We start from the raw sequence: 27,521 nt of genomic DNA, 5'->3' as shown, positions 1-27,521 counted from the left end.
AAAAATATTTATTAAACAAATGATTGAAAAGCCATATAGATGATTTTAAGACAGCTTCTGTAAGTGGAAGCTATATTAAAAATTAATGTTATTTACAATGTATTATCAGGTAATATTGTAGATGAATCTCCTACAACACAAATATACCTAATCAAAGAGTAATTTGTTTTCTTTGCTTTTTTCCACATATTTTAGACTGTGTACGGAAGTTCAAGTGTTGTCAGATAAGCATAGAAGAAGGCAAAGGGAAACTCTGGTGGAATTTGAGGAAAACATGCTATAAGATAGTGGAGCACAATTGGTTCGAAACCTTCATTGTCTTCATGATTCTGCTGAGCAGTGGGGCTCTGGTAGGTGATGCACGATCCACTCCTTCATATTTCACCTGAAATCTTTTCCCTTTCCCTTCAATCAACTCATATTACCCATTTTTAAATTAAGATGTTTGTAAGAATGAGAAGAAATATGTGTGATGTGTTTAGCACAGTATGAGAGGCTCAGTAAATAGCAATTTTTATTACTCTGTCTGGAGTAGCCCTCAGGTGGAACCGAACTCAGATCATTCGGGTTTCTTATAATGTTTAAAGAAGGATCTTTCTGACTTTTAGTCATCAGAGGCAGTTCTTATTAAGACTGGTTATGTAGGCATGATGTAGGATTATCAGCTAAATATCAAACTGAAGCACGGTATTTCCCTGACCCCTTTGCAGGTGAGAACTAGAGTGCATGGGCGCGGGTAGGAGTGAACTACACTCCCTCACTGCTCCACCCCTCGCAAGAGGGGGAGCGCAGGTGAGTGGGTGCAGGAGCCAAGGCGAGGGCATTTGGGCACCGGCAAGAGTGAACTCCATACCGGTCCCACGGGAGCATCTAGGGGAGGGTGCCTGGGATCCTTGAAGCCCCAGAGGAAGTGTTACAGTGTCCTTTTGGCTTTGCCATCCATGGATGGCTTAAATGTTAACAGTTCAGTGGAGGGTCAGTGTGACAGCCTTTTGCACCCACACTTGTGGTACCCAAGTTCATGTCCGGTGTCATGTTGTATAAACAACTTGAGGATGGCAAATATGGGGGATTTTATTGCCAGTGAAAGTGGCTCTCAGAGGGAAGGGGAGCTGAAAGGGGACGGAGCAGGAAGGTAATCTTCCCCTGGAGTCTGGCCATCCCCAGCCAGACTCCTCTCCGAAGCTGTGCTGTCGAGCTGTCCCTCTGATGTCAAGCCACTTCTTTCTGATGTCCAACTGTAGTCTCCAATGTCCAGCTGTTCCTCCTGTCTGCCTGCTGAGTTCTGGGGTTCATATAGGCATGGGATGGGGGCAGGGTGCACCATGGGTTGTTTTGGAAAAGGCAACATTTAAGTGGGAAAACAAGGATGTATATTCTCACTTTGGGTCACGGTTCCAGGCTTGAGGGTGGGGCCCTTGCCAGGTACCTGCTCTCTTCTGCCCAGAATTTCTCTGCCTCCTGTTCCTATCAAAATTGTTTTACATAAACTCCATGCTGCAGGGGACTCCTCTGTCTTCTTCACACTGATTCACTATTGCCAACCACAGTGAATGATAAGAAGTAGACTAACTTAATTACTGACTAGCAGAAAAGTGATGGCATTACAAACTTAAGTCTGATTTCGTTCAATGAAATGATCAGCTGGATCAAAATATTAATATAATGAAAATGATGTGACCTATTTTCTTCTTTTTTTTTTTCGAGATGGAGTCTCGCTCTGTCGCCCGGGCTGGAGTGCAGTGGCCGGATCTCAGCTCACTGCAAGCTCCGCCCCCCGGGTTCACGTCATTCTCCTGCCTCAGCCTCCCGAGTAGCTGGGACTACAGGCGCCCGCCACCTCGCCCGGCTCGTTTTTTGTATTTTTTAGTAGAGACGGGGTTTCACCGTGTTAGCCAGGATGGTCTCGATCTCCTGACCTCGTGATCCGCCCGTCTCAGCCTCCCAAAGTGCTGGGATTACAGGCTTGAGCCACCGCGCCCGGCCGACCTATTTTCTTAATTGGTTATACAAATGTGGCTGCATTCCTTTTACTGTTTCAATTTAATAATTACTAGAGTGTTTCGTGAGTTGATTTCATTAGGAGAATTGCTGCATTGGATCTGGAGGCCTCTAAGCCGAATTCTGATTTGAGTAAGAATCCTGTGTCCTGCCATATACTCAGTTTAAAGAGGATCAGCCATGCTTAATTTTCTTTACCTTTTTTTAAAATTTTATTTTATTTTTTAGCCAGAGTCTTGCTGTTGCCCAGGCTGGAGTGCAGTGGTTTGATCTCAACTCACTGCAGCCTCCACCTCTTGGATTCATGCCATTCTTGTGCCTTAACCTCCCAAGTAGCTGGGATTATAGGCGTGAGCCACCACACCTGGCTAATTTTTGTATTTTTAGTAGTAGAGACTGGGTTTCGCCATGTTGGCCGGGCTGGTTTCGAACTCCTGGCCTCAAGAGATCTGCCCGTCTTGGCCTCTTGAAGTGCTGGGACTACAGAGGTGAGCCACTGCATCTTGCCAGATGTGCTTTCTAAAGCCAAGTAGAGAGAGAACTATGAAGTCTCATCAGTGACTAGTACCTTTGCTGTAGGAGCTCTTTGTTCTCAGTTACACCCATTCAGTGCTCACCAAATTGCACAATGTGTTGGCACAGTGGCTGGCTCCTGGAGGGTCTACAGCCTCAGCTATAAGCAAAGCCCAGAAACCTTTCGGTCCTTGTATGGAGCTCTGGTTACAAGCCCTGATTCTTGTTATCTAAAAAAGAAAATGTTCCTTTGTCTTTAATCCAGGCTGCCAGATTTTCCTGATAATTTTTCTGATAGGAAGATCAAGTTAGATAAATAGTCCTTTCATTCCAGAAGCCTCAGGAGTTCCTGCAGATGAGTTACCCACTCTTTCCCAAGGGCTCTGCAAAATTCTGTCAAAGGGAATTTCCAAACATACACCCACCCACCCACACACACAGACAGAGAGAGGGGGGAGAGAGAGAGACAGAGACAAGAAAGTGAGCAATGACAATCCTTTCCTCTTTCCGTCGGCTGAGGGACCTCCCTGCTTTATGTCTGTATTACTAGAGGGTGTGTTCCATTGAGTCTGCACTGAATGGGACCAATCCACTCCCAGGCGTTCCGCTGACTCCTGATCCAGAGAGAAGCAGCTGGCAGTCTCTCAATAGCTTTAAGCTCTTTGGGGGTACCCTGAGACCAAAATTTAAAAATTACTGAAACCCTGGGTTGACTGAAATGCCCAGTCAGCAGTCATTTATGATCAGATAATGATGAAGTAAAATTCAGCCATGGGAAACATTAAACCTTCCAGCCTTAGGCACCTGATAAAAGCTTGCATCATTTCCTTTTTAAAGAAATCATCAATTACAGACTGTTTCTGATCATAAAATTTAATAGAATTTTTTGACTTACAGGCCTTTGAAGATATATACATTGAGCAGCGAAAAACCATTAAGACCATGTTAGAATATGCTGACAAGGTTTTCACTTACATATTCATCCTGGAAATGCTGCTAAAGTGGGTTGCATATGGTTTTCAAGTGTATTTTACTAATGCCTGGTGCTGGCTAGACTTCCTGATTGTTGATGTAAGTATGCTGCACTTTGCTGCTTTATTCGTTGGCATATATGTATTAGTTCTAGCAATGGTGCCTGACACAGTGTAGGCACTCAGTAACACTGTATCAGCCTAAATATGAATTATGTTTCTCATTTCAAGTGAGAGGATGCGGCAAAACATAAATACACATACATTCATAGATAAAAGTCAAAGGCCATCATACTATACTTATTCATTTAATTTCAAATTAATATTTAAAATTTCAAGTTATGCAAAATAAAATATGAATTTAGAAATTTTGCTTTTTGCGTGCTCACATTTTACAAAATAACTGTATTTAAATTTTTCACAGGCATCTTTGACATTAGTATCTTTGTCATCACTAGAGCCTATTGAGTTTGGGTCACACAGATGAATCATTAGTTACAAAGAAATTTGAAAGTCCAAAAAAGCAAGAGACACTTGATTTGTATGATATAGAAGCAAATTGGCTATTGACCAAGCAGCCAAAGGTTTTATTAAACTACATTGGTGTTAAAATAAAATAAGATGAAGTACTAAAATATGAGGATTTTTGTATAATTGAATATGAGGTAAATCTACTATTAAATGTACTACTACTATTAAACATGTAAAGGTTACATACAGAATTACATTAACAGTCTTTGGCAATAAAGGAAGACCACAAATAATATTTAAAACTACATGTGTCTGGACATTACAAACAATATAAAATGCACCAAAACTATAACCACTTTTATTTGTATAATGGGATTATGTATGATACTATTTCTTTTCTCTATTCTCTGTATGTACCTATCATAGGTTGGCAAATCCATAATAAAAATATCTGAAACTTAATATATCAATGTAAGGATAAAAGTATTAAGTCAACACTACTTGGATATAAGGAAGCTCTTAAGAGAAATCTAGTTGTCCTGCAGCTAATGATCATATTACCCAAAGTACTCTGATATTTACCTTTTTAGATTTAAGAAAACTATTATGATAGTATATTAAACTGATCAATACTTTGCTTTAAATCAAATATGCTTATTTGCTCATCTATTTCATTATGAAAGATACAAATATAAATAAGTAATTTTTCTAGTCCTGCAGGAGCTTACAGTTGAAAAGTGAGGACAGATGTGCACACAGTAAGTCGACACCTGTATTAGAAGTGCCACCTCTTTTTTTTCCCCCTCTCCCCGCAAAGATGCCCTGATGTTGCCCCAGTCCCTTGTGGCTGGTGCCAGGCTTGAGGGGCACTGAGGGGCCTTCTTGCTGTTGTGCTTCTTGTGCCCACAGGCACAGGAAGGAGGGCACAGATTGCAGGGCCCATGTCCTAGTCACGTGATTCTGCACCCAGTGACCTGGGGGGCAAGAAGTGCTACCTCTTTACTTGAGGGAGGAGGAAAGGCTTCAAGAGGGAAGTGGAGTGTGAGCTGGAGCTTGAGAGATGTGAATGCCAGCAGGCACAGCTGAGGGAGGTATCAGGAGAACCCGCTCCCGATGTTTAACGTGGTTCTTTTCTATTTCCTAAGTGTCTCGGCTGGGTTGAGAAATAAAGGGAAAGAGCACAAGAGAGAGAAATTTAAAGCTGGGTGTCCGGGGGGAGACATCACATGTCGGCAGGATCCGCGATGTTCCCCAGCTGTAAAACCAGCAAGTTTTTATTAGCGATTTTCAAAAGGGGAGGGAGTGCATGAGGAGGGTGTGGGTCACAGAGATCACATACTTCACAAGGCAATAAAATGTCACAAAGCAAATGGAGGCAGGGCGAGATCACACGACCACCGGATGAGGCGAAATTAAAATTGCTAATGAAGTTTCCGGCATGCATCGTCATTGATAACATCTTATCAGGAAACAGGGTTTGAGAGCAGACAACCTGTCTGACCAAAATTTATTAGGCGGGAATTTCCTCCTCCTAATATGCCTGGGAGCCTACAGGAAGCCGGGGCTTTTTTCACCCCTTCCGCTTCCACCATAAAAGACGGCAGGCCTTGAGAGGGCCGTTCATAGACCCACCCTCAGGGTGCATTCTCTTTCTCAGGGATATTCCTTGCTGAGAAAAAGAATTCAGGGCCGGGCACTGTGGCTCAAGCCTGTAATCCCAGCACTTTGGGAGGCCGAGACGGGTGGATCACGAGGTCAGGAGTTCGAGACCATCCTGGCTAACACGTGAAACCCCGTCTCTACTAAAAAATACAAAAAAAACTAGCCGGGCGAGGTGGCGGGTGCCTGTAGTCCCAGCTACTTGGGAGGCTGAGGCAGGAGAATGGCGTAAACCCGGGAGGCGGAGCTTGCAGTGAGCTGAGATCTGGCCACTGCACTCCAGCCCGGGTGACAGAGCAAGACTCTGTCTCAAAAAAAAAAAAAAAAAAAGAATTCAGCGATATTTCTCCTATTTGCTTCTGACAGAGGAGAAATATGGCTCTGTTCTGGCTCACCAGTGGCCAGTTCAAAGTTACCTCTCTTGTTCCCTGAACATCGCTGTTAACCTGTTCTTTTTTCAAGATGCCCAGATTTCGTGTTGTTCAAACACACACGCTCTACAATTTGTGCAGTTGACACAATCACAGGGTCCTGAGGCGACGTTCATCCTCCTCAGTTTACGAAGACGATGGCGATGACGGGATTAAGGGATTAAAGTAAATACAGGCATAAGAAATTATAAAAGTATTAATTTGGGGAATTAATAAATGTCCATGAAATCTTCACAATTTCTGTTCTACCATGGCTTCAGCCAGTCCCACCGTTCGGGGTTCCTGACTTCCCGCAACAGGGAGGCACATGGATTGGTGAAAACATTGGTGCATGACATGCAGGGCGGGTTCCAGAAACAAGTAGATAGGGTGAGGTAAGCCTTTGTAATGGGATGATAAGGTAAGAAAGATAAGTTAGAGAGGAGTTTGAAGAAGCTGAGGTGCCATCCAAGGAAATTTGGACTTATGATTTAATAAAGAGGAAGCTATTGAAGAATTACCTATCGGGAAGTGACAAGACCAACGTGTTCTTTTAGGGAGGGAAGTTAGGTGGAGGTGTGAATGATGGAGTAGAAAGGAGATTATTTAGAGATTAAAACACCAATTAGGAGATTGCTGCAATGTCCCAGAAAGAGAAGGCCTATATGTAGCTCCTTTTTCACATTTAGCTACACAAGTCACATAAAATTGAATATTTTACAACCTCTTTTCAGTCAGTCAATACTACCCCCTTCAGAATATTTTCCTCTGTCTAACTTTTATCTTTCATCCTTTAACTTATGCTTATCTCTTTTTGGTTCTGTCTTCAGAGAAGGTAAAGTACTACAGGTCCTCATATCTTAAATACAGAAAAGCTTCACCATTCATGATAATTCAGAAACTATTTTTCAATTATCTGTTAAGAAGGGACTTACAAAGCCTAAAAGTTTGGATATTAAGGGAACTATATGAACTATGTAAGACATAATTTTATAGCTCATTGTTTTCTGTATTCAAGAGGCTTCACTTTCAAATTGCACGTGCAAAATTGTTTTGAATAAGTTGTTTTTTGTAACAACTTTCAATGTGCTTCACTTATTTTGCTTAAAAAATATATTTTTCAAATATATATTAACGCCATACTCTGCAAAACTATATTGCATATTTATTTTTATTTACCTGCTTTTGAAATTCAGGTGCACTTTAGAACAAAATATCTTTACTTAGCTTATATAATTTTAATAATTTTTCTATATGTTTTCAAAGGAAATTGGACATGTGTATGTCCCCCTGACCAGTTTTCTTTTCCTTTTTAGCTAAGACTTTATAATTTTTATCAACGACATTGGTCATCTGTATGAATAACTAAAGACAACATTGTTCTTGCAATTTCTAATTTATCATAAAATCTCAACTTTTTTTATTCACTAATTTTGCCTGACCTAATTAATGATATCATGTCCTTCACACTGAAATTTGTAAAAAGTCAAAGCTGCTTTTTAGAGGCCTAGACTTTTAAAAATGTGTTCATGCTCATATTCACCAGTGGTTTGCATAGTTTACTTGTGTATCAAATGTTTCTTTCCATTTCAGATCTGCTCAATATTATTAGAAATGATACAGAAATAAGTTTTACAGATCTGTAGAGGAAGATCACATTTTTCTCTCTTTTTGTTTCTTTACTTTTAATTTTTAAAAAACATTTCCTACCAAGAATCTTAAAAAAGAACACATATATGGGCTTCTTTTTTATAAGTGTTCACAGACTAGTATCATTAACTTCACCCTGGGAACCTGTGGAAATGCAAATTCTTAGGCCTTTCCCCAAACTTACTAAGTCAGACTCTGCTATTGGTGTTTTTAACAAGACCCCTGGGTGATTTTGAAATTCATGAAAGCTTGAGAATAACTAATTCATTGCATAGAGCAAGGCTGAACTGTGTAGACGTTTTTGTATGTAAATAAGAAAATTATATTGCTTTTTCTGTGTAGGTCTCATTGGTTAGCTTAACTGCAAATGCCTTGGGTTACTCAGAACTTGGTGCCATCAAATCCCTCAGAACACTAAGAGCTCTGAGGCCACTGAGAGCCTTGTCCCGATTTGAAGGAATGAGGGTAAGACTGAATGCCTTAGAAATTGTCAGAATTATTATTGAGAGCAGACTGACACTTTGTATCATAGAAATGTCAAATTTATGGAGAATTTGTGTCCCACATATTCATACTGACATAGCTAATCAATCAAAAATAATATTTACCAGATGTCCATAATACTTGGCACTGCTGGAGTCACTCACAGAGTATAATAATGCCAGAGGGACTGTTTCTAATTAGCTAGTTTTCACTTGGTGGAAAAATCTCTATAGTTATGCTGCTGATTTGAATCAAGATTATTTATGTTCACTTCATTTATAAATGTGCAGGAAATCCTACTCGCTGTAGTTTAAGCCTACCAAATCATTACTCATCATTTCTTCACTACTCCGCTGTGATACACTTTGAGCCCTTTGATGTTTGAATCAGGCCTTTTAGTTCTTAAACACAGGCTGAGATGGCTAAAAAGTAGGTCAACTGGAAATCTAACGCTCATTTAGAAGGGTGGTACAAAAGAACAGAGGAGTTTGTGCTGACATTTGTCATCCCCTGAGGCACAAAACCTGGGACCACATACCTCACCACCTAGAAAATGATGATGTCTTGTCTCGGTGGTTTTAACCGATTCAAAGGGGATTTTTTAAAAATGATACTTTTTGTAATATTTGAAAGTAGTTACTTAGACTTCATCTGCATGTTACAATCACAACCAGAGATGAATGGTGTGTGTAGATGTGTGTCTGTGAGTGTCTGTATACGCATGGTTACATAGAAAAGAGTTATTAGCTGTTAAATTCTTTTTACTTTACCAATTTGAAAGAAAAGTTTTTGCAGTAGAAGGCTTAATAAACAAAAGGTATCAAACTTTCAGTACAAGAATACTTTTTGTATTTTCTGTGTGGAATTTGATCCCCAAGTGGTCTCTTTTACTCTCAAATTTTGGACAGCAAATTGTATGGTTTGTGTGATTTTTTTTAAAGTGTTGTTGACTTTTACATTCATGTCACTATTTATACTCTTAGTTATTTTTGGCATTTACTGTTAGTTCCATCCTTTGAGGTAAATTTGCTACATGTATATTATTACCTCTTGAGAAACCATTCTCCAATATAAAATTCCTTGTATAGTCTTCTGATTTATAATTTTAAAATTCTTAGTTGGAGCTATTAGAGTCCAGTTTCTTCCCAATATTCAATTGAAACAGATTCTTTTAATCATTTGACTGTTTTTGTAATAATGTTTAAAAGTAAGTAAATATTTGTTGTCGGCTTTTCACTTATTCTTCCTTCTCATCCTGTGCCAGGTTGTTGTAAATGCTCTTTTAGGAGCCATTCCATCTATCATGAATGTACTTCTGGTTTGTCTGATCTTTTGGCTAATATTCAGTATAATGGGAGTGAATCTCTTTGCTGGCAAGTTTTACCATTGTATTAACTACACCACTGGAGAGATGTTCGATGTAAGCGTGGTTAACAACTACAGTGAGTGCAAAGCTCTCATTGAGAGCAATCAAACTGCCAGGTGGAAAAATGTGAAAGTAAACTTTGATAACGTGGGACTTGGATATCTGTCTCTGCTTCAAGTAGTAAGTAATCACTTTGCTATTTTCCATGATGTGTAATTAAAATGGGTGTAAAGTTCTTCTTCCTCATAATGAGATATCCACCTGTTAGAGTGGCTATTATCAAACAGATAAATGACAATAAATGTTGGCAAGAATGTGAAGAAAAGGGAACCCTTGTACATTGTTGGCAGGAATATAAATTAGTATAGCTTTTATGGAAAACAGTAAGGAGGTTCCTCAAAAAATTAAAAATATAACTACTATGTGATCCAGCAATTCCATTACTGCGTATATATCCAAAGGAAATTAAATCAACATGTCAAAGAGATATCTGCACTCTCACACTCACTGCAACACTATTCACAATAGCCAAAATATGGAAACAACCTAATTGGCCATCAACAGATAAATGGATAAAGAAAATTGTGTGTGTGTGTATATATATACACACATATAATATACATAGTAACTGAGAAAATGTACAAGGCTTTTGTTTTCAGAATTACTATATATATTATATGTATATTATACACACACATATTTCTATATACACACATATAGATATATATACACACACTGTGTATGTGTATATCTATATGCACATATATATAGAAAGTGTATGTCTATATGTGTGTGTATATATAGAAGTAGTCAGGGAAGGGGCAGAGCCTATGGCACTAAGAAACTGAGAAAATGTACAAGACTTTTGTTTTCAGAATTACTGTGTCCACACAACAGAAAAAGTATTTCAAAAAGTACATGCACTTGAATGTGTTTGTTTTCAGTTTAGGAAACTGCTTCTTTTTACAGAGTGTCTTAAAACAGTATGTTCAACAGTATTAAAAAGATTTTCAAAAATAAGCCCTCATGATTGGTGATTGGTAATAATCATTTAAAAACGTATTGGATGTATACATATATATGTGTGTGTATGTGTGTGTGTATACACACACACACACATCTATAGACATACACAAAGAAATACTATTCAGTCTTAAAGGAAGAAGGAAATCCTGTCCTTTTATACAGCATGGATTCACCTGGAGGATATTAGGTGAAATAAGCCAGGCACAGAAAGACAAATGATACATCATGTCACTTGTATACGGAATCTAAAAAACACAAACTCATAGAAGCAGAAAGCAGAATGACAATCACCAGGGGCTGTAGGATGATGGGAGATGTTGGTCAAAGGATACAAAATTCAGTTCGACAGGAGGAATATATTCTGTAGAGCTATTGTACAGCATGGTGACTATAGTTAATAATAACATATACTTGAAAACAGCTAAGAGAGTAGATATTATGTTTTCTCATCACAAAAAATGAGTATATGAAGTGATATATATGTTACTTAGCTTGAGGTAGCCATTCCACAATATACGTATATTTGAAAACATCATTTTGTACAACATAAATATATTCATTTTTAATTTGTCAGTTAAAAAAATGAATATATTTTTGAAAAGCAATTGAAACAAAAATGCATACACATTTTAGGAACTCTATATAGATGCACTAAAACTATATAAAAATGATATAATACTATACAATAATAAAATAAAATTCTTCTTCCTCAGTGTTTACAAATACTTCCTTAGGCCCATCTGCCTAGATTCCTCTTACCATGATTGAATGATCTTTTCTGCCCCAGGCTGGAAACATGATAGTTCTAAAAACTTCATTGTCTCCCGACTATGCATTTGGTAGCACAGCACAAGTCCTTTTCACTGGGTGTTTTATCTAGGCACTCGTTTTCCTCCCTTCCTCCTCTGAGGAAAGAAGTGCTGGCCCCAAGGGGGATTAAAAAGGGGTGTGTGTGTGTGTGTGTGTGTGTGTGCGTGTGTGTAGACAGAGAAAGAGAGAGACTTTCAGATAGGAAAATTGCTCTCTTGCAAATGAAAACTTTCCAATTAAGACTATTGTGTCTGCTATGCACTCATAAGAATTCATTCAGCTATTTAACTGACTGCAGTATTAAATATCCACTAGCTCCTGGACACAATCCACTTACACGATCCTCATGACTATTAAAATAGTCAGGAAAGGGGCAGAGCCTGTGGCACTAAGGAACTGAAAAAAATGTACAGGAGTTTTGGTTTCAAGATTACTGTGTCAACGGCATAGAAAACAAATATTTTAAAAAGGAAATGCAGTGGAATATATTGTTTTCAGATTAGGAAACTGCTGCCTCTTATAGAGTAATCACCTCAAAATAGTATGTTCAACAATATTAAGAAGGTTTCCAAGAATAAACTCTCATGATTGGTGATTGGTAATAATCATTTAGAAAAAAATAAGTAGAAAAGAAAGCATTAAGATAAATAATGCAGCATACTTTTGAACTTGTCTGATGCTGATACTATATACATGAAATCTTGTCATCAAATTACATGATATATTTTTATATAACCACATCAGAGTAAAACATTGTCGATATTGTTTTTATGATAGCATGTTGTTACAGTAGATCATTATTTAATTATACATGGGGTTAAATATGCACTTAAGATGTTATAGAGGAATATAAAGTTGAAGTATTTTCAATGCATATCATAAAACATTGCCTAAAAAGTACAAACAAATTTCAAGCTTATTTATATGCCTATATTGAATACAGGTCAAATAGAATCTTGATCAATTATTCTTATCCAATTTATTTTCTAAAATTACAATTTTGGGAAAAAAGAAAATGATACGACTTTTCTTACAGGCCACGTTTAAGGGATGGATGGATATTATGTATGCAGCTGTTGACTCAAGAAATGTAAGTCTAGTTAGAGGGAAATTGTTTAATTTGATTAAATGTATATTTCTACAATATTATAATTTAGTGACATTGTCAATCAAATAAAATTATGTGCTTAATGTGTAAAACATCTATATTATAAGGATAAAATATTTAATCATATTATTTCTTTCAAAATTATCATAGGATGACTTTCCCTAATCACTATGTATCTTTTAACATATCTTTTCTAGTATTTAGCAAGGCACGGGACACAAAACTTTATTGGATGTATTTTCAAAATGAGACATTTTATTTTTGACTCTCATAGTCCTGGTTATTTGTGCATTAGAAGTTCTCACAGGCAATACTTTTCATCTGTAATAGATTTCCTCCAGCTTTTGATCTTCCTTATAATAGGAAGGATATGACTAATAATCGGGACAAAAATAAACAAACAACTTAGTGTTTCTCTTGGGAAAGTCAGATTAAGTGGTAGAAGGGAGGGACTTTCTGAATCTACTTTATACACACCAGTACTTTGAATTATTTTCTATAATTTTCATTAATTTCTCACTATTTAATGAGGAATGAAGTCATATTTTGGGGGAAAAAAAAGAGATTGATTTCTGGTATGCCAGAGCATGATAATAAAGCTCAAAATGCTATTTCCCTAGCACCAGCAGCTAGTTTTCTGAGTGAAGAATTCCCGAGGTTTTTTTTTTTTTTTCCCCCACTTCATAAAAACAGAGAGAGAGCAAGAAAACGTGAAAAGCCCTGCATTGTATCCTCTGTAAGTGCTATCAGGAATTCCAGTTATGAGATTTTTCTGAATAGTAATAATAGTTTGTTGTTTATCACTACTCACTATGCCAAGGACTTTCTCACATTATCCCATATAATCCTAAATAACAATGTTATTGTATAGGGGATACTAGCTCTATTTTAGCACTGAAGCAAAGAAGCTTAATGCATTAAATGGTAAAACAAGTTTTTGAACCCTAACCACAAATAATGGCTCATACCCACTTTCCACAGTAGTTTCTTACCTTTTTGATTAATTAATTCAAAGCTCTCTCCACCTTCCTTATCAATAGCTTATATGGCATGAAACATTTTCAGTTTCTTCTTTAATAACTTAGCAGACCTTTTCTGCTGCAAAACTCCTGGAATTTCAAGCATATTACAAAAATGAAAGCCAATTGAGCACTACATTTATGAAAAGTTGCTGGATCTTACTTTAATTAGTAAATTGCATCAGAGAAATGCAATTTTAAACCAAAATAAAACATTATCTACACACCTACCAGATTGGCGATACTAAAAAGTCTGACAATACCAAGTTTTACCAAGGATAAACAGCAATAAGAACGTTCATACAATGCTGATAGGAAAAAAATAGACAAATAATCCTTTAAAAACAGTTGGGTATGATCACATTATTTGAGAAAGTTAAAGATATGTTTTAGGCCGGGCGCGGTGGCTCAAGCCTGTAATCCCAGCACTGTGGGAGGCCGAGACGGGCGGATCACGAGGTCAGGAGATCGAGACCATCCTGGCTAACACGGTGAAACCCCGTCTCTACTAAAAATACAAAAACTAGCCAGGTGAGGTGGCGGGCGCCTGTAGTCCCAGCTACTCGGGAGGCTGAGGCAGGAGAATGGCATAAACCCGGGAGGCGGAGCTTGCAGTGAGCTGAGATCCGGCCACTGCACTCCAGTCCGGGCGACAGAGTGAGACTCCGCCTCAGAAAAAAAAAAAAAAAGGTATTTTTTTAATCTTGCAATTCTACTTTGAACAATGTATCCTAAAGAAACTTATGCACATGTTTAGGATAATCTGTGTACAAAAATGAATATAACATTTTTTTCACTTGAAAAAACTGGGAGCAAATGAAAAATAGTAGAAATAGGCAAATAATTGAATAGTATATAGTGATGAAAATGAATGAATACAGCTATATATAACCACATGGATGGGCCTTAAAAATATAACATTGAGTTAAAGAAACTAGACAGATACTATAATTCTACCTACATAAAGTTCAAAATTGACAAAACTAAGCTTATTGTTCAAAAATGCATACTGAGGTGTTAACTGGAAAGAAAAAGCAAGGACATAATTACCATAAAAGTCAGGATAATGACTACCTCTAGCAGGGATGATGGAGTTTATGTTTGAGAAGGATACACCAAGGGTTTCTGAAGTTGTAGGAGTGACCTGGGTTATGGATTTCACTTATAAAAATGTATTATATTTTGCATCTATATATTATGCACTTTCCTATATGTATATTGTCTTTTAAGAATTTTAAAAATATAATTTTGCATCACTGGTAACTAAACTCACATACACAAATAAAATCTCATCAAAGAATAAGTAGTTTTACAGTATTTCTGGTATTTTCCATTTTGCTCTATTTCATTAGAAAAAAATTATACTGGTCATAATCCTCGAAATTGATTTCATAACAGTGGGTTATAACTTGCATCTATTATCATCATCAGGGATTGGTTAACTGAGTTGGTTAGAACAATGTCCTATTAGACCTGTGAAAGCTTACAGCTAAAGCTCAAACCTACTATCACACATTTTTCTAATCAAAAGTGGGCTAGACAAGAGATAGTATCATTGTTACAGAAACAGTCACTACTGAATAGGATAAAGCAATAGACTCATTTTCAGAAAGGAAAGATCAACCTATATACCTACATGCAGACATAATACAATGATTCTTGCCTATCTAAAGAAATGTATTATACCAAACCCTTACACTTAGTAATTACTACTGGCTGCCACTGTTCTAAGCATATTTATATGTTAATATAGTTAATCTTTACAACCACACAATGAGGTTTAGGTTTGATTATTTTCATTTCACAGATGAGAAAACCGAGGCAGAGAAAGTAAATCTTAAATGTTGTGACAAAGAATAATGTGATGCTGACATCTCTTTTGTAAGAAGAGGAAATCTTTAATTTGCATGCTGTGTTGGGTACTTTGTTTACAAAGGAAAGTGCATTCATAATCTGGGCATTTATTGGATGAAATTGTCTATAATCTTTCAGACTTCTGTACGAGTTATTTCATTTTCTCAGGTAATGAATAGTCTTGCAGAACTCTTCAATAAGCATGTGAGATTTGAAGGCTCATAAAATCTGTTTAATGTTTGGTTTCTTTTCATTCCAGGGATTAAAACATGCTTAGATAATTGAAAACTTAGTGGTGTGCTTTTTATGAAACAAGTATTAGATATAATGGTTACAATTCTTCATGTTTTTTAGGTAGAATTGCAACCCAAGTATGAAGACAACCTGTACATGTATCTTTATTTTGTCATCTTTATTATTTTTGGTTCATTCTTTACCTTGAATCTTTTCATTGGTGTCATCATAGACAACTTCAACCAACAGAAAAAGAAGATAAGTATATTAAAACTTCATATTTGCTCTGAAATATGAACTAAGTATTTCATACTGTTTCCTTTAGCCTCCAAAATGCAATCACCAAAAAAAGAATATAAAATTCAGAAATTATTTTGAGATATTTGATAATGGATAAGCTTTAAATAAATTAATAATTCAGATAGCATATTTTTGATATTTTTAGTCTAGAAATATGACTAATATGGCATAATTTATGTATTGAATAAAGGCATCTCCATAAATACAGATATTAGCAACAATAGAATGAAATGTGGGAGCCAATTTTCACATGATTACTAAGGTGGATTTTATAGCCAGCAAAGAACACAATTTTAAAAAGTTTTGTTTTCATTTCTTTACTTTGGAGGTCAAGACATTTTTATGACAGAAGAACAGAAGAAATACTACAATGCAATGAAAAAACTGGGTTCAAAGAAACCACAAAAACCCATACCTCGACCTGCTGTAAGAATAATATATTTTCATTGCCTGTTAAAGCTATGTTACCTAACCCTTTCACACCCAGAATTTCTAGAAACTAGTTATTTTTGTGGGTTTGTAACACAAAGTTTTTTACCTTAACAATGTGACTAGCTAGCCTAAATAGCTTGAATAAATGTATTTTACATATATAATATGTTTAAATTATATAAGGCATAACATATTTTATATGTAAACATATAAAATACACAGAAATAAAATTTGCTATACTTAAGTGCCAGTAGTATCATACAAACTGATGTCATTAAGAAGTTTCTAATAACATAAAAAAAATACATACATACATAATGTGAAAATAGTAAATGTTCTCAGAGTACAGAGGAGACGGATTAGAATAATTGGTACATCCCAGATTGGCCTCAGTTTTTGTTCAACTCTGCAGATTGAATGGAATCATTAATGAAACAGGCCACAGGTTTTGCTTTTTTCTGGTTAAACAAAAAAAGGCCAACTTCATATTTTCTCCTACTATCCCACCCTTAAATGAGATGATAGCATTCTTTTTAGGGCTTTTTATGGCTCTTCCAGGTGTATATTTGCCAGTGATACTGTTCGTTCAGTTTGGCTGCTGCAGGGAGTTGCTGCCAGGAGAATCGCTAAGTTTTTCTTAGTTTTTCTTTCTTAGGACTAGCTCAGATATATAAGTCTCAGAGCATCTTTCCCAAGATATACATGGTATAAAACCCTTCAGTGTTTCTCAGAAATCTTGACTCTATAAATTTATTGGTGACGATATAAAACAGACCATAATTAAGTGTTCAGTTGGTAAGCCGGCCAATAACTCAACGAAAATGGATAGCTATATTGGGTCAAACATAACGGGTGTATAATTTGAGCCTAGTCTTTAGGAAATAATACAATTTGAATGAATAAAGAGAGATGCGGAGAACATTTACTATATGAGAACATGTATACTTCATAGCCATTTAGATAAATATATCAGCGGAGAATAGTGATGCATTTGAATTAGTGAGTAGTAGACCCTGGTTTTCCAAGTTAAATGAGTCAAGGTTACCATACAAGTCTGAAGAAATTTGTGCGAATTAAGCAACACAAATGCAATATAGTTAACAGAACAGCCTAGTAATGTGAAAAGAAAGATTTTAGAGAGTTTAACCTAGAGACTGGTGTGGAACAATGTTAGAGGCAAAATAACCGTGGGCCATAGACAAGAAGATAAACCCTTACAGACAAGAAGATGAGTCTATAATCTGTGTCACACCAACAGGACTAGAACTACTCCAGGAGTGAAGTTAGCCAATAAGAAGACTCAATTGGGATGAAACACCTATGAAACACAGGAAAAGAGGGAGGACATGTAGATAACAGAGAATCTAAAACATAAACCTGTTAATGTTTTGTGAGACTGTTGGTTCTACTATCATAAACTGAAGTCATATGAAGGCATTGGGAAAAATAGTGTCAGAGCCTAAGAAATGTCCAGACTGAGGAAAAGATTTTAGAGTTGTCAGAACAAAATTCAGTTGAGCTCTGAAGCACAGATTCATTTTTGAAAAATAATTAGAATAGAGAATAAAACAAAATTCTCAGAAGACCTTGCATATTTCACCAAGATATAGGAAGAAATAAATCAATGAAGAAATGAGATTGTGTTTACTTCCATCAAATGACATGGATTTACCTGAGTAGTGGTAGGAGTATGTGGATGAAGTTCAACACATTCAGCTAGAATGTTATCAGTGATAATTTGGCAACTTAGGAAGTAACTGGTAAAATCCATATATTCTTCATTGACAATATGTACTATGTAGTATGCCAAGCATTTGAACTTAAATATTGAACAGTTTGGAGTCTAGTTAATGCAACGGATAGTAATCAAATAGTCATGCCAAAAAATGGAAATATCCCAGGAAAAAAGGGATACATTCAGCTGTGAGAACTGATTACGGGGAGGGTACCAATTAATCAAGGAACTTTAGGGAAGGCTTTATTAATATAATATACTAGCTGAGGATGGAAAAAGAATAGAAAGCATCAATAGCCAGAGTGGGATGAGAAGAGCCCTGCAGAAGGGGAAAGAATATGTGAAGGTCCTTATGTAGGAGGACTGCTGAGATTGGAGTGCAGAAAGTCAAGGTTCATTTGGGACACATTGAGAATAAAGAGGTTAGGATAAGCCCAAACTTTTCTGGGCCTTGGAGGCCATGTTCAGGAATCGCTTTCATCCTAAAAGCAGTAAAAAACCATTAAAGTGGACCCAGTCAGTCTGGGCTTTGTGTTGATCACTCAATCAGCTTCACACAGGCTGTGTGAATACCTTGTAGACTTGTTTTGGAGCTATTTCAAAGATGGTAGGTAGCCTGAACCATGGTGATGTGGAGATTAATAAAAGTGGATGGATTTGTGAGCTATCACCAGAGTGAAATTTAAAAGTTTGTCTATTAATTGAATATGAGGACTAAAGAAGGAACCAACAAGAATGACTGGTGCATTTCTGCTTTGCACAACTACATGAATGCTGGTGTCATGCAGGAAATGAAGAAGGGACATGAGTGGTGAGAAAACTGGAGATACTAGTTTGCAGAATTTGGCAACCAAGGCAGAGTAAGAGAGTGAGAGGAAGGAGGAAGGGAGATAAATGATGAATATTTAGAAGAAGTAGCAAAATAAAGGTTTCTTAAGATTCAGAGATTAGGTTCAAAGCAAAGCAAAAGGAATTTTAGAGAGGAAAAGATCAAAGAGAGAGGGAATAATTATGGCATAAAAATGCACAAGATATGGGACAAGAACATAGTGGTCTAGGGTAGGTTTAGAAAGAAAAAGGGGCTGAGTCCTCTAATGAATTTGGAGTAATATATGAAAAGAACGTGGAAATTAATATAATATGAAATGCAAAAGGAAATAGAGAGTTTATTTAAACTGTTTAACTTTAATGTTCTCAAAAAAAAAAAAGTAAAAATAGAGGGCAAGAGAGTGGAAATTTATGAGAAGTTTGGAATTATCTTTGGAGAAAATGAAGGACAAAGGATTGCTAATTGTTAAATGTGAAGAGCCAAGATGAAGTTAGAGAACATAAATTTTTGGTGAGTAAGATCTTCAGAATTATCCATCTTGTTCCAACATATTTGACACCCTAGGATTTAAACGGGAGAACAGAACACAGAGACTTGGGATTGGAGTTGTACATTGAATGTCTATCCCATTGGACAACTCTATGAGTAGGGAATCTAAGGAGCTTTTTATTGGTCATGGTGATATTAAAATTAAGAACAAATTTCTGCTTTTAATATATTTTTCAATTACTATACTCTAGGAGGCATATCTGAGAGAAAAATGGTACTGTTCTGCTTTTGAGGGGCCTGGAAACAAGTGGAAGAGAAAGAAAACTAAACTTGAATAAGAGCAAACCATTTACAATACAATGCCGTACATTTTGTGATCAATGAAAGAACTCAGTTTTCTGAGAGCAGTAAGTGCTTTACACTCAAAACTGAGTTAGAATTCACGAGACAGAGAAGGGGTGGAGGACATCTGTTTTAGACAGAGCAGTAGACAGATAAACTATGTAAAATGATACAGTAGAACCTTCACAAGCTTGTAAGAGTGGTAGGCAGGAAATATCAGAGGGTGGAAGTGAGGGGAATGTACCAGACTTGGAAAGGTAAACTACAGTAAATTAAGAATTAATAAGGAAGGGTTTGAACTAAAACTACACATATTTATTAGGTTGAAAGAGGCCCTGAGAGGAGAGATCCAGCTGCAGTAATAGAAATCTAGTTGAGCAGGCCAAATGCGCATTCAGAGGAAAGAGCAAAACAAAATAGAACAAGTAGTGTTTGATGTCCAAAAATTGCCAGTGGAAGTAATGGAAGCCTCCCTATAGAAAGAGGGCAGAACACTAGGATGTAGAATCCAGGCCACTAAAATGTCAGGATCAGGGAAAGCAAGCCATTAAGTGTGTATGTAGCAGAGTATTAGTCATTCTAGTTGAGAAGGTAAAGTAAGGCAGCCCAACAGGGGTAAGTCAAGACCGGATCCCTAGATTACCTGAGAAGCAAAGCAGATACATGCAAAATGGAACAATGCAGAAACCAATGATCAGAACTGTTTTACAGGTTGGGGACTTAATTTCATAAGCAAGACATAAGGCAGTTAGTACTTGGAAATAAGGCCCAAATAGACTAGGGCAAAGGTTGAATATTTCCATTGTGACTTTTTAAAAGACAATTTTATTCTTACAGAAGAGTTACCCATAATGCATACTCTAATGAATATATACACAGTGTCCTCTTAATTTGACATCTTATGCAACCATAGATCAGTTCTCACAACTAAGAAATTAACTTTGGTATAATACCATTAAATAAAATACAGAACTTAGTCAGATTTCACTATTTTTTCCAATGAAGCCTTTCTCTTGAATAATAATTTTTAAGGCATCTCAGCTGAACTTTAAAATGAAATTTAAGATACTGTAGCTTCAGTGGGAGAATATGAAGTCAGAAACCAGATGAAAAATTTAAAAAGAGAGAGGAAAACTTAGAGAAGTATTTATTTATTAGTTATTTAAAGTAAAATTAATACCCTCCCAACACATGGGATAAAAAATTTTATTATATGACAAATATTTACTAACTGTCCATCATAACATGATAGTGTTCTGTGCACTGAGAACATAATAGGTGAGTTTATAAAACCTAGTATCATTGTTAGTATAAATAAAACAAATACATTTGAGTAGAGCTGAATATACAATATACAAAATTTTCTTCCAAGTATAAAACAAAAATAAAATATACTACTTTCTTTAATAGAATAGAACATTGTAAAATGTTCCATTGCAATTGATCCTCACATAAGTGCTATGCGGTAGCATTAAGACATAAGATTTGAAACCGGGCATGATGGCTCATGCCTGTAATTCCAGCACTTTGGGAGAGCGAGGTGGGCAGATCATGAGGTCAGGAGCTTGAGACCAGCCTGACCAACATGGTGAAATCCCATCTCTACTAAAATTACAAAAAGTAGCCGGGTGTGGTGGGGCATACCTGTAATCCCAGCTACTCAGGAGGCTGAGGCAGGAGTATCACTTGAACCCAGGAGGCGGAGGTTGCAGTGAGCCAAGATCACGCCACTGCACTGCATTCCAGCCTGTGCGACAGAACGAGACTTCATCTCAAAAAAAAAAAAAAAAAAGAGAGAAGATTTGAGTTCTAACCTGGAGCTTCCCTATTTATACTACTTACCTGCTTTGTGACCTAAGGCAAGTTACCTCAGCTCTCCAATCACTGGTTTTGCAAGGAATTTTTTTTTTTGAAAATGTTGTGAGAATTAAAGGTGTGTTTTTATAAAAGCAACAATTTTATGTTGCTTTCTTAAAATCAGAATAATTGAATTCGAGTTTTTTAAAGTTTCTAATGGAACTTTTACATATTATTTGTTCCAGAACAAATTCCAAGGAATGGTCTTTGATTTTGTAACCAAACAAGTCTTTGATATCAGCATCATGATCCTCATCTGCCTTAACATGGTCACCATGATGGTGGAAACCGATGACCAGAGTCAAGAAATGACAAACATTCTGTACTGGATTAATCTGGTGTTTATTGTTCTGTTCACTGGAGAATGTGTGCTGAAACTGATCTCTCTTCGTTACTACTATTTCACTATTGGATGGAATATTTTTGATTTTGTGGTGGTCATTCTCTCCATTGTAGGTAAGAAGAGGTGCTTTTATTCAATTAAGAAATATAGTAGTAAAAATGTGTGTTTTAAAACTTTAGGGGTATTTTTCACTAATCTTTCTCATTCATCCCAAACTTCCAAATAAAAATCTAATAGTCCATTTCTTTAGTTTGCCATTTCTCTAATTGCATGCCGTGCTTGAAATGATGAGTGGAATGAAATGAATTTGTATTTTCAGCTTTCATTTATTCTCATTTAATATTTTCATATATTCTCATTCATTCTCATGTCGGAAGACAATAACTGCAGCTTTGGCAGAATAATCTTGTACCTGGTCATACTCCTGTGGTATTGACAGTTGCTGCTTTGAATAAACAACCATTCCACACACATGTATACATAAATCATTTGAAGTGGTCACATAATGGATAAATATGACCCCTTAAATAATTGGAATATTGTGTATGTGCAGTTATATATATAATTACACATATATAAGTTTCATGTTATCTTTGGGTGCAGACAGTTTTCTGTAGTTTGCAGTATTTCTTTTTGGAAGCAGATATTTTGTTTGAAAATCCAAAACAGATTTGTTATCATCAAGGATACATTAATGTTAGAATACACACATATATTAAGTGCTAGGAGTGCAAAAGGCTTATTGGAAAGAGATATATATATAGTGCTTACGTATAAGATACTAAATGAGGTAGTGGAAGTAAATATAAGAAGATTTAAGAGAAGGTTCTCCCTATTTGGGGAAAGAGAACATTCACATGGAGGGGAAAATCATATACCACTCTTTAAACTACTTTCTTTAATAGAATAGAACATGTAACAATGTTCCATTGCATCTGATTCTCACATAAGTGCTACGAGGTAGCATGAGGAGGCAAGATTTGATATCTGCCCTGTAGCTTCCCTATTTACACACCTGTTCAATGACCTAAGAGAAGTCACCTCAGCTCTCCAATTCCTGGTTTTGCAAGGAATTTTTCTGTAAAATGTTGTTGTGAGGATTAAATCAGATTATGTATATATATACATGCACTTAGCACTGTGCCCAGCATGAAGAAAAGACTCAGTAAATGGTCAGTGTGATCACAAGAAAAAGTTGATATTATCACCATTTACTGATGCATAAAAGCAAGTGCCAAAATTCAGTCCCAAGTATGTCTGTCTCCAAAGCCTATGTTTTCTTCTGTACATCACACTGCCTGCTCCCAAATAAAATAGGATCACAGCTATCTCTGAAAGTTAAGAACTCTCATATTCCTGATCCAAAATCATATGCCTTTAGTTCTTATGCAAATACTAGAACTAGTATTTTGGACATACAAATTAATTTCTGTACTTGGCCGTTGTATGCATCATGATATCTTTGGACCTTCCAGGGTTGAGTTATTTTTTTGATAGATGCTTTCCTTGAACTAGGAAAAATGACCCTTGTTACCTTCATTTAATATAAAGATGTCAATGTTATAACACAAAACATACCAGTTTCATTTTGCTGAACAAATATTGCAGATTATTTGCATATATACATGTACCTAACTGTCCTGTTCACATTTTGTAAAACTAACGTAATTATGTAAATTTTCATTTGCTACTACTAAGTATGACATTATTTTTGTTATTTGTTGATTTTCTACAGGAATGTTTCTGGCTGAACTGATAGAAAAGTATTTTGTGTCCCCTACCCTGTTTCGAGTGATCCGTCTTGCCAGAATTGGCCGAATCCTACGTCTGATCAAAGGAGCAAAGGGGATCCGCACGCTGCTCTTTGCTTTGATGATGTCCCTCCCTGCGTTGTTTAACATTGGCCTCCTGCTCTTCCTGGTCATGTTCATCTACGCCATCTTTGGGATGTCCAACTTTGCCTATGTTAAGAGGGAAGTTGGGATCGATGACATGTTCAACTTTGAGACCTTTGGCAACAGCATGATCTGCCTGTTTCAAATTACAACCTCTGCTGGTTGGGATGGATTGCTAGCGCCTATTCTTAATAGTGGACCTCCAGACTGTGACCCTGAAAAAGATCACCCTGGAAGCTCAGTTAAGGGAGATTGTGGGAACCCATCTGTTGGGATTTTCTTTTTTGTCAGTTACATCATCATATCCTTCTTGGTTGTGGTGAACATGTACATCGCAGTCATCCTGGAGAACTTCAGTGTTGCTACTGAGGAAAGTGCAGAGCCCCTGAGTGAGGATGACTTTGAGATGTTCTATGAGGTTTGGGAGAAGTTTGATCCCGATGCGACCCAGTTTATAGAGTTTGCCAAGCTCTCTGATTTTGCAGACGCCCTGGATCCTCCTCTTCTCATAGCAAAACCCAACAAAGTCCAGCTCATTGCCATGGATCTGCCCATGGTCAGCGGTGACCGGATCCACTGCCTCGACATCTTATTTGCTTTTACAAAGCGTGTTTTGGGTGAGAGTGGAGAGATGGATGCCCTTCGAATACAGATGGAAGAGCGATTCATGGCATCAAACCCCTCCAAAATCTCTTATGAGCCCATTACGACCACGTTGAAACGCAAACAAGAGGAGGTGTCTGCTATTATTATCCAGAGGGCTTACAGACGCTACCTCCTGAAGCAAAAAGTTAAAAAGGTATCAAGTATATACAAGAAAGACAAAGGCAAAGAATGTGACGGAACACCTATCAAAGAAGATACTCTCATTGATAAACTGAATGAGAATTCAACTCCAGAGAAAACTGATATGACGCCTTCCACCACATCTCCACCCTCGTATGATAGTGTGACCAAACCAGAAAAAGAAAAATTTGAAAAAGACAAATCAGAAAAGGAAGACAAAGGGAAAGATATCAGGGAAAGTAAAAAGTAAAAAGAAACCAAGAATATTCCATTTTGTGATCAATTGTTTACAGCCTGTGATGGTGATGTGTTTGTGTCTACAGGACTCCCACAGGAGGTCTATGCCAAACTGACTGTTTTTACAAATGTATACTTAAGGTCAGTGCCTATAACAAGACAGAGACCTCTGGTCAGCAAACTGGAACTCAGTAAACTGGAGAAGTAGTATCGACAGGAGGTTTCTATTTTCACAACCAGCTGACACTGCTGAAGAGCAGAGGCGTAATGGCTACTCAGACGATAGGAACCAATTTAAAGGGGGGAGGGAAGTTAAATTTTTATGTAAATTCAACATGTGACACTTGATAATAGTAATTGTCACCACTGTTTATGTTTTAACTGCCACACCTGCCATATTTTTACAAAACGTGTGCTGTGAATTTATCACTTTTCTTTTTAATTCACAGGTTGTTTACTATTATATGTGACTATTTTTGTAAATGGGTTTGTGTTTGGGGAGAGGGATTAAAGGGAGGGAATTCTACATTTCTCTATTGTATTGTATAACTGGATATATTTTAAATGGAGGCATGCTGCAATTCTCATTCACACATGAAAAAAAATCACATCACAAAAGGAAAGACTTTACTTCTTGTTTCAGGATGTTTTTAGATTTTTGAGGTGCTTAAATAGCTATTCGTATTTTTAAGGTGTCTCATCCAGAAAAAAATTAATGTGCCTGTAAATGTTCCATAGAATCACAAGCATTAAAGAGTTGCTTTATTTTTACATAACCCATTAAATGTACATGTATATATGTATATATGTATATGTGCGTGTATATACATATATATGTATACACACACACACAGATGTACACATACCATGACATTGTCATTCACAGTCCCGGCAGCATGACTATCACATTTTTGATAAGTGTCCTTTGGCATAAAATAAAATTATCCTATCAGTCCTTTCTAAGAAACCTGAATTGACCAAAAAACATCCCCACCACCACTTTATAAAGTTGATTCTGCTTTATCCTGCAGTATTGTTTAGCCATCTTCTGCTCTTGGTAAGGTTGACATAGTATATGTCAATTTAAAAAATAAAAGTCTGCTTTGTAAATAGTAATTTTACCCAGTGGTGCATGTTTGAGCAAACAAAAATGATGATTTAAGCACACTACTTATTGCATCAAATATGTACCACAGTAAGTATAGTTTGCAAGCTTTCAACAGGTAATATGATGTAATTGGTTCCATTATAGTTTGAAGCTGTCACTGCTGCATGTTTATCTTGCCTATGCTGCTGTATCTTATTCCTTCCACTGTTCAGAAGTCTAATATGGGAAGCCATATGTCAGTGGTAAAGTGAAGCAAATTGTTCTACCAAGACCTCATTCTTCATGTCATTAAGCAATAGGTTGCAGCAAACAAGGAAGAGCTTCTTGCTTTTTATTCTTCCAACCTTAATTGAGCACTCTATGATGAAAAGCCCGACTGTACAAACACGTTGCAAGCTGCTTAAATCTGTTTAAAATATATGGTTAGAGTTTTCTAAGGAAATATAAATACTGTAAAAAGTTCATTTTATTTTATTTTTCAGCCTTTTGTACATAAAATGAGAAATTAAAAGTATCTTCAGGTGGATGTCACAGTCACTATTGTTAGTTTCTGTTCCTAGCACTTTTAAATTGAAGCACTTCACAAAATAAGAAGCAAGGACTAGGATGCAGTGTAGGTTTCTGCTTTTTTATTAGTACTGTAAACTTGCACACATTTCAATGTGAAACAAATCTCAAACTGAGTTCAATGTTTATTTGCTTTCAATAGTAATGCCTTATCATTGAAAGAGGCTTAAAGAAAAAAATCAGCTGATATTCTTGGCATTGCTTGAATCCAATGTTTCCACCTAGTCTTTTTATTCAGTAATCATCAGTCTTTTCCAATGTTTGTTTACACAGATAGATCTTATTGACCCATATGGCACTAGAACTGTATCAGATATAATATGGGATCCCAGCTTTTTTTCCCCCCCAACAAAACCAGGTAGTGAAGTTATATTACCAGTTACAGCAAAATACTTTGTGTTTCACAAGCAACAATAAATGTAGATTCTTTATACTAAAGCTATTGACTTGTAGTGTGTTGGTGAAATGCATGCAGGAAAATGCTGTTACCATAAAGAACGGTAAACCACATTACAATCAAGCCAAAAGAATAAAGGTTTCGCTTTTGTTTTTGTATTTAATTGTTGTCTTTGTTTCTATCTTTGAAATGCCATTTAAAGGTAAATTTCTATCATGTAAAAATAATCTATCTGAAAAACAAATGTAAAGAACACACATTAATTATGATAATTCATCTTTCAATTTTTTCATGGAATGGAAGTTAATTAAGAAGAGTGTATTGGATAACTACTTTAATATTGGCCAAAAACCTAGATATGGCATTAGGTAGAGTAGTGGAAAGTTACAAAAATTAATAAAACATTGACTAACACTTTAAGTTGTGCATCTTTTCTCCTTCCTGTCCACCTATTGTTCTTCTTTTCACTTTTCCATTTCAATTTCTTCCTATATATTCTTGACCTACTTTTCTTTGTATCCTTCTACCCTTTCCTTGGGTTTTCAGTATTTTTCATTTAGGATATTCTCCTTGTTTCTTTTCTATTCACCAAATGTCTTGTTTATTACAGTCTACCGACCACTTAGACT

The 27,521-nt window shown here is 36.4% G+C and overlaps 1 protein-coding gene across 4 annotated transcripts in view; it reads left to right on the top strand.

The window, feature by feature from the left end:
- Window positions 1–27,312, top strand: part of SCN2A (sodium voltage-gated channel alpha subunit 2) — a 113,012-nt gene extending 85,700 nt beyond the window's left edge. For 3 of the 4 annotated variants that reach the window (XM_033231268.1, XM_033231265.1, XM_033231267.1), the window contains 9 exons: window positions 196–350; window positions 3,412–3,585; window positions 8,018–8,140; window positions 9,423–9,704; window positions 12,397–12,450; window positions 15,696–15,833; window positions 16,197–16,301; window positions 21,745–22,015; window positions 23,638–27,312. In XM_033231268.1, the coding sequence (XP_033087159.1) occupies window positions 196–350; window positions 3,412–3,585; window positions 8,018–8,140; window positions 9,423–9,704; window positions 12,397–12,450; window positions 15,696–15,833; window positions 16,197–16,301; window positions 21,745–22,015; window positions 23,638–24,833 (2,498 nt within the window). In that variant the 3' untranslated portion in view covers window positions 24,834–27,312. The remainder of the gene's footprint in view (window positions 1–195; window positions 351–3,411; window positions 3,586–8,017; window positions 8,141–9,422; window positions 9,705–12,396; window positions 12,451–15,695; window positions 15,834–16,196; window positions 16,302–21,744; window positions 22,016–23,637) is intronic. The other variant, XM_033231266.1, reaches the window with a different exon arrangement.
- The last annotated feature ends 209 nt before the right edge of the window (window positions 27,313–27,521 follow it).

The sequence above is a fragment of the Trachypithecus francoisi genome, unplaced genomic scaffold (genome assembly GCF_009764315.1).
Source record: "Trachypithecus francoisi isolate TF-2019V2 unplaced genomic scaffold, Tfra_2.0 Lachesis_group13, whole genome shotgun sequence".
In the NCBI taxonomy this organism is placed as follows: Eukaryota; Metazoa; Chordata; class Mammalia; order Primates; family Cercopithecidae; genus Trachypithecus; species Trachypithecus francoisi.
The sequence above is the reverse complement of the archived record's forward strand: the minus strand, read 5'-3'. Positions and strand labels throughout refer to the sequence as shown.